Source organism: Aythya marila, assembly GCF_965140915.1.
Source record: "Aythya marila genome assembly, contig: HAP1_HAP1_SCAFFOLD_1217, whole genome shotgun sequence".
Taxonomy (NCBI): Eukaryota; Metazoa; Chordata; class Aves; order Anseriformes; family Anatidae; genus Aythya; species Aythya marila.
Genome location: NW_028137540.1, coordinates 1 through 7,000, shown reverse-complemented (window position 1 = coordinate 7,000; position 7,000 = coordinate 1). Strand labels below are relative to the sequence as shown.

At 53.6% G+C, this 7,000-nt stretch overlaps 1 protein-coding gene across 1 annotated transcript; it reads right to left on the bottom strand.

Moving 5' to 3' along the window:
* Window positions 1-794: 794 nt before the first annotated feature.
* On the bottom strand, window positions 795-6,515 carry LOC309890733 (signal-induced proliferation-associated 1-like protein 3; the record flags this gene model as incomplete). The annotated part of the gene is made up of 6 exons (XM_082785144.1): window positions 795-2,782; window positions 2,878-2,962; window positions 4,204-4,285; window positions 5,094-5,213; window positions 6,084-6,243; window positions 6,353-6,515. Coding segments are annotated over 6 exons (757 nt in total), but the record flags the coding sequence as incomplete, so codon positions are not given.
* Between the last annotated feature and the right edge of the window lie 485 nt (window positions 6,516-7,000).

The window sequence follows — 7,000 nt, the reverse complement described above, 5'->3', positions numbered from 1 at the left end:
CCCCAGAGTTGTGTTGTCGTGGCGCCGTGTGCTTTGAGTGTCTGTGCATTAAACCATGGGCAGAGCCCCCCCGCCTCCGCCTGCTTTCCGAGACCCCCCCCCAAAAAAAAACACTCCAGGGACCCCCCCCAAAAATTTTCAGACCCCCCCAAAATTTTCAGACCCATCCCAAAAATTTCCAGACCCCTCCCAAAATTTCCAGACCCCCCCCAAAAATTCCAGACCCCCCCCCAATATTTCCAGACCCCCCCCAAAAATTTCCAGACCCCCCCCAAAAATTTCCAGACCCCCCCCAACATTTCCAGACCCCCCCAAAAATTTCCAGACCCCCCCCCAAAAATTTCCAGACCCCCCTAACATTTCCAGACCCCCCCAAAAAAAATTCCAGACCCCCCCCAAAAATTTTCAGACCCCTCCCAAAATTTTCAGACCCCCCCCAACATTTCCAGCCCCCCCCCAAAATTTCCAGACCCCCCCCCAAAAATATCCAGACCCCCCCCAAAAAATTTCCAGACCCCCCCAAATCCCCATAATCCAAGACCCCCCCCTTAATCCAAGACCCCCCAAACCCCCCAAATTACCCCCAAAACCCCCAAAATTCCCCCTAAAACCCCCCAAATTTCCCCCCCCCCAAAAAAAATATGCCTGGGGGGGGGGTCCTGCCCCCCCCCCCCAAGGAGCCGGCTTTCTACAAACCTTTTATTTCCTTTTCCAGCCTCTTTTTTTACACAAAATGAGCAAAAAAAAAACACACCTGGGGGGGGTGGGGGGGGGGGCACAGCGTTTTGGGTCAGATTAGCAAAAATCGCAGGGTTTTAAGGTTTTTTTTTAATGGGGGGGGGGGAATTAAATAAGATCGGGGGGGTATAAAATAAAATGTACAGGTTCCCATATACACAACGAGGGTTTTTTTTGGGGTGGGGGGGTCCTGGAGTGAGTCCGTCCCCCCCCCCAAAAAAAAAATAGAAAATTGAGGGAAAAAACACAAAAAAAAGCTTACAAACGGTCCCATTTATACAAATATAGTGTTTTTTTTTATAAAGAACATTTACATTTAAACAATTCCGGGGGGATTTTGGGGCGGGGGGGGGGATTTTTTTTTGGGGTGGGGGGGATTTTTTTTTTTTGGGGGGGGGGGGTCGCTTCCTGAGCCGCTCTCAGCATCGCTTGGTGGCGGAAATAATTTAGGGTTTTTTTTTGGGGAAAAAAAAAAGTGCTTGGGAGAATTATTATTTTTTTTTCGGTTCGCACCCCAAAAAAAATAAAATGTTCAAAATAATAAAAAAGCCCCAAAACAACCCAAAAAAAAAAAAAAAGGGGGCCGGGGGGGGGGGGGGGGGAAGCCCCTCGCCCCTTATTGCCTTGGAAGCCCCCGGAGGAAACGGGGCTGGAAGACCTAGGGGGGGGTCCCGGCCCTATAAGGAATGGGGTCGGGCACCCATGGGTGCTCCTGGTCCTATATGGGGGCTCCCGGCCCTATAGGGATGGGGTCGGGCACCCATGGGTGCTCCCAGGACCCTATGGGTGCCCCTGGGGCTCTACAGATGCTACTGGGCCCTATAGGGAAGCTCCCGGCCCTATAGGGAAGCTCCTGGCCCTATAGGGAAGCTCCCGGCCCTATAGGGAGGCTCCCGGCCCTATAGGGACCCTACCAGGCACATATGGGTGCTCCCGGCCCTATACAGAAGGTGCTGGGCGCATACGGCTGCTCGCAGCCCCGTAGGGACGCTGCTGGTCCTATATGGATGTTCCTGGTCCCATATAGCTGCTCCTGGCTCTATACAGCTGCTCCTGGTCCCATATAGAAACTCCTGGACCCGTATGGACACTCCTGGCCCTATAAAGATGCTCCTGGTCCCATACAACAGGTCCCGGGCCTGTAGGGTTTCTCCCAGTCCCATGGGGCTGCTCCAGTCTGTATATAGGACTGGTCCCTATATAGAACCATACAGCAGCTCCTGATCCCATACGGACACTCCTGACCCTACAAACCACTCCTGACCCTATAAAGCCACTCCAGCCCTATAACAGCCCTCCTAGCCCCGTAAGGCTACTCCTAACCCCATGAGGCTCCTCCAGTCCGCATATAGAACTGGTCCCTATATAGAACCATACAGCAGCTCTTGGTCCCATACAGCAGCTCCTGATCCTATATGGACACTCCTGACCCTACAAACCACTCCTGACCCTATAGAACCATTCCAGCCCTATAACAGCTCTCCTAGCCCTGTGGGACTGCTCTTTACCCCGTGAGCCTCCTCCAGTCCGTATATAGGACCGGTCCCTGTATATGACCATATAGCAGCTCCTGATCCTATATGAACACTCCTGACCCTACAAAGCCGCTCCTGACCCTATAAGAGCTTTCCTGGCCCCATGAAGCTGCTCTTTACCCCGTGGGGCTCCTCCAGTCTGTATATAGGACCGGTCCCTGTATATGACCATACAGCAGCTCCTGATCCTATATGGGCACTCCTGACCCTACAAACCACTCCTGACCCTATAGAGCCATTCCAGCCCTATAACAGCCCTCCTAGCCCTGTGGGACCGCTCTTTACCCCGTGAGCCTCCTCCAGTCCGCATATAGGACCGGTCCCCGTATAGGACCGTGCCGGGGGGGGGGTCGGGCCCCCCCTCAAAGTTCCTTTTTGTCGACGGCCCCAAAAAAGCGGGCGAAGCGCCGCAGCTGCTCGCTGGCCGTCTGCGACTCCTCCTGCAGCCGCTGGTTGTTCTGCCGCAGCGACGCCACCTCCGCCTGCAGCACCACCTTGTCCTGCTTCTCCTGGGGGGGGGGCACAAAAAAAATTAAGGGGGGGGGTTATAGGGTCCCCCCCAAAAAGGGGGTGAACCCCAAAGCGTCCCGGTGTTGTCCCAAACCTTTTGGAGGTCGCTGTGGAGCTGCTTGAGCATCGCCTCCAGCTGGAAAACCTTCCCGGGGAGGTCCAGGGGGGGCTCCTCGCTGCTGGGGGGGGGGCGAAAAAAAAAAGGAAATGAAATGTTTAAGGGGTAAAAAAAAAAAAAAATAAAAAATTCGGGGGGGTAAAAAATAAAAAATAAAAAATTGGGGGGGTAAAAAATAAAAATAAAAAATTGGGGGGGTAAAAAATAAAAAATAAAGGGGTAAAAAAAAAAATGGGGGGGTAAAAAATAAAAAATAAAAAATTGGGGGGGTAAAAAATAAAAATAAAAAATTGGGGGGGTAAAAAATAAAAAATTGGGGGGTAAAAAAAAACATTGGGGGGGATAAAAAAAATATTGGGGGGTAAAAAAAAATAAAAAAAATGGGGGGGGTAAAAAAAAATATTGGGGGGTAAAAAAAAATAAATTGGGGAGGTAAAAAAAATATTGGGGGGGGTTATGGGGTTGGGAGCACCCCCCGGGGGTTTTGGGGACCCCCCCCTTAAGGGTTTTTGGGGAACATCCCTGGGTTTAGGACCCCCCCCTCCCAGGGGTTTTAGGATTTCCCCCCCCCAAGTGTTTTGTGACCCCCACCCCACGGTTTTAGGATCCCTCCCCAGGGTTTTGGGACCCCCCCCCTGGGATTTAGGGTCCCCCCAAGGGTTTTAGGACCCCCCCAAGGGTTTTTGGACCCCCCCCCCAACCTTTGGGCCCCCTCCCCAGGATTTTAGGATCCCCCCCCAGGGTTTTAGGACCCCCCCTGGATTTTGGGACCCCCACCCTGGGATTTAGGACCCCCACCCTCGTGTTTAGGGCCCCCCCTAGGATTTAGGATCCCCCCCCCATGGTTTTAGGATCCCTCCCTGGGGTTTTAGGATCCCCCCCGGCCTTTGGGACCCCCCCCCCAGTTTTAGGATCCCTCCCCAGGATTTAGGACCCCCCCTGGATTTTGGGACCCCCACCCTTGTGTTTAGAGCCCCCCCTGGGATTTAGGGTCCCCCCCCCCGGGTTTTAGGACCCCCCCCTGAGTTTTGGGACCCCCACCCTCGTGTTTAGCCCCCCCCCTAGGATTTAGGGTCCCCCCACTCCAGGGTTTTAGGACCCCCCCCTCATGTTTAGGACCCCCCTCAGGATTTAGGGTCCCCCCCCATGGTTTTAGGACCCCCCCAAGGGTTTTAGGATCCCCCCCTGAGTTTTGGGACCCCCACCCTCGTGTTTAGGACCCCCCCCGGGATTTAGGGTCCCCCCCCATGGATTTAGGACCCCCCCCCATGGATTTAGGGTCCCCCCCCCCCCGTGGTTTACCTGCAGCGCGGTGCCGGGCGCTCCGCGGGGGCGTTTTGGGGTTCGGGGTCGGCGAGGGAGAAGAGGGAGACGGCGCGCTGCACTGCGGGGGGAGCGGGCAGTGGGGTCGGGACCCCCCCAGAACTATAGGGTGGGGGCTCAAGGGCGGCCATATAGGGTCGGGGGGGGGCTTGGGGGGCTGGGAGATCCCCTATTGGGGTGGGGGCATGGTTATGGGGCTGGGAGATCCCATATAGGGGTAGGAGCATTGTTATGGGGTTGTAAGATCCCTTATAGGGTCAGGAGTGACCCTATAGGGGTGGGGGCATCCTTGTGGGGCTGGTAGTTCCCTTATAGGGGAAGGAGTGACCCTATAGGGGTAGGAGCATTGTTATGGGGCTGGGAGATCCCCTATAGGGGAAGGAACATCCCTATGGGGCTGAGAGCTCCCCTATGGGGTCAGGAACATCCCTATGAGGTCGGGAACATCCTTGTGGGGCTGAGAGCTTCCCTATAGGGGTGGGAGAGTTGTTATAGGGCTGAGCTTCCCTATAGGGTCAGGAACATCCCTATGGGGTCAGGAGCATTGTTACAGGGCCGGGCGCCTCCCTATAGGGCCAGGAGCCTCCCTATAGGGCTGGCAGCCTCCCTATGGGACTGAGAGCCCCCTTATAGGGTCAGGAACATCCCTATGGGTCAGGAACATCCTTGTGGGGTTGAGAGCTCCCCTATAGGGTCAGCAACATCCCTATGGGGCTGAGAGCTCCCTTATAGGGTCAGGACCATTGTTATGGGGCCGAACACCTCCCTATAGGGCCGGGCGCCTCCCTACAGCCTGTGCAGCCTGCGGGGGCCCCGTGAGGCCTCCCCCCGCCCCCCCCAGCCCCCCGACCCTATAAAAACCCCGTTACCTTCGTAGGCCTTGGCGGCGCTGACCAGGCTGGCCCACTCCAGCCCCGGCCCCGCAGCCGGCAGCGGCATCAGCCCCGGGCCCGGCTCCACGCGGCGCAGCTCCAGGGAAGAGATCGTGCCTGGGGGGGGGAAAAACCCCAAAACGGCCCCAAAATGGAGGGTGAGGGGGGAGAGGGGGAGAAAAAAAGGGGAGAAAAAAGGGAAAAAAAAAAAAAAAAAAAAAGGAAAAAAGGGGAAAAAAAAGGGAAAAAAGGGAAAAAGGGGGAAAAGGAAAAAAAAGGAAAAAAAGGGAGAAATGGAAAAAACGAAAAAAGGGGAAAAGTAAAAAAAAAAAAGAAAAAAGGGGAAAAAGGAAAAAAACAGGAAAAACGGGGGAAAAGGAAAAAAAAGGAAAAAAGGGGGAAATGGAAAAAAAAGAAAAAAGGGAGAAATGGAAAAAACAAAAAAAGGGGAAAAGGAAAAAAAAGGAAAAAAGGGGAAAAAGGAAAAAAACAGGAAAAACAGGGGAAAAGGAAAAAAGGAAAAAAGGGGGAAAAGGAAAAAAAAAGGAAAAAACGGAGAAATGGGAAAAAAAAAAGAAAAAGGGGAGAAATGGAAAAAAAACGAAAAAAGGAGGAAAAGGAAAAAAAGTAGAAAAACGGGGGAAAAGGGGGAAAAAACGGGGAAAAACGGGGAAGAAAAAGGGAAAGGGGAAAAAAGGGGAGAAAAGGGAAAAAAAGGAGGGAAAAAAGGGGAAGAAAAAAGGGGAAAAAAGGTGAGAAAAAGGAAAAAAGGGGGAAAAGTGGGGGGGAAGGGAAAAAAAAGAGAGAAATGGGGGAAAAGGGAAAAAAGGGGGAAAAAGGGAAAGGAAAAAAGGGAAAAAAAGGAAAAAAGGGGAACAAGGAAAAAAAGTGGGAGGATAAAAGGGGAAAAAAATGGGGAAAAGGGGGAAAAAAGGGGGAAAAAAGGGGGAAAAAAAGGGGAAAAAAGGGGAAAAACCCCAAACTTACATTTTTTCTCGGGGAGGCTGCCCGGGTGCTGCCGGCGGCCGGGGAGGGTGCAGGAGGGGAAGGTGGCGGCCGAGGGGGGGTCAGGGGCGGCAGCCCCCTCCCGCCGCCCCCCACAGAGGCTCTCATCCGACAGCGTCCTCTGCAGCCCCTTGGGGGGCGACTTTTTGGGGCGAAAAACGGCGTTTTTAGGTTTTTGCGCTTTTTTTCGTCATTTTTAAAGATTTTTTAATTTTTTTTTTTTAATTTTTTTTGGGGGGGGGGGCGCTCACCGTGTCCCGCTCGGGTTCGGGGCCGGCGCTGTCCATCAGGATGAGTTTTTTGAGGTCGGCCTCCACGGTGGATTTGTAGGGTTTGCGGGGGGAGCGCAGGTCCCGCAGCGACGCCCGCAGCCGCGGCTGCCCGAAAACGTTCTTGGTGCCCGCGTCCACCTGCCTGCAATGGGGTTTTTTGTGGGGTCAGACCCCAAAAAGGGACCCCCCGGGGGGGGTTTAGGGGGTGGACGAAGCTCTTTGGGGGGTTTAGGGGGGATTTAGGGGGGACTTATGGGATGTACGAGGCTCTCGGGGGATTTACGGGGGATTTAAGGGGTGCACAAAGCTCTTGGGGGATTTATGGGGTGGGATTTTTGGGGTGCATTAAGCTCTTTGGGGGATTTATGGGGGATTTAGGGGGTGTATGAAGCTCTTTGGGGGGGTTATGGGGTATTTATGGGGTATTTATGGGGTATTTATGGGGTGCACGAAGCTCTTGGGGGATTTTTGGGGTGCAGAAAGCTCTTTGGGGGATTTATGGGATGGGATTTAGGGGTTCACGAAGCTCTTGGGGGATTTATGGGGTGGGATTTAAGGGGTGTATGAAGCTCTTTGGGGGATTTATGGGGGATTTATGGGGTGCACAAAGCTCTTTGGGGGATTTAT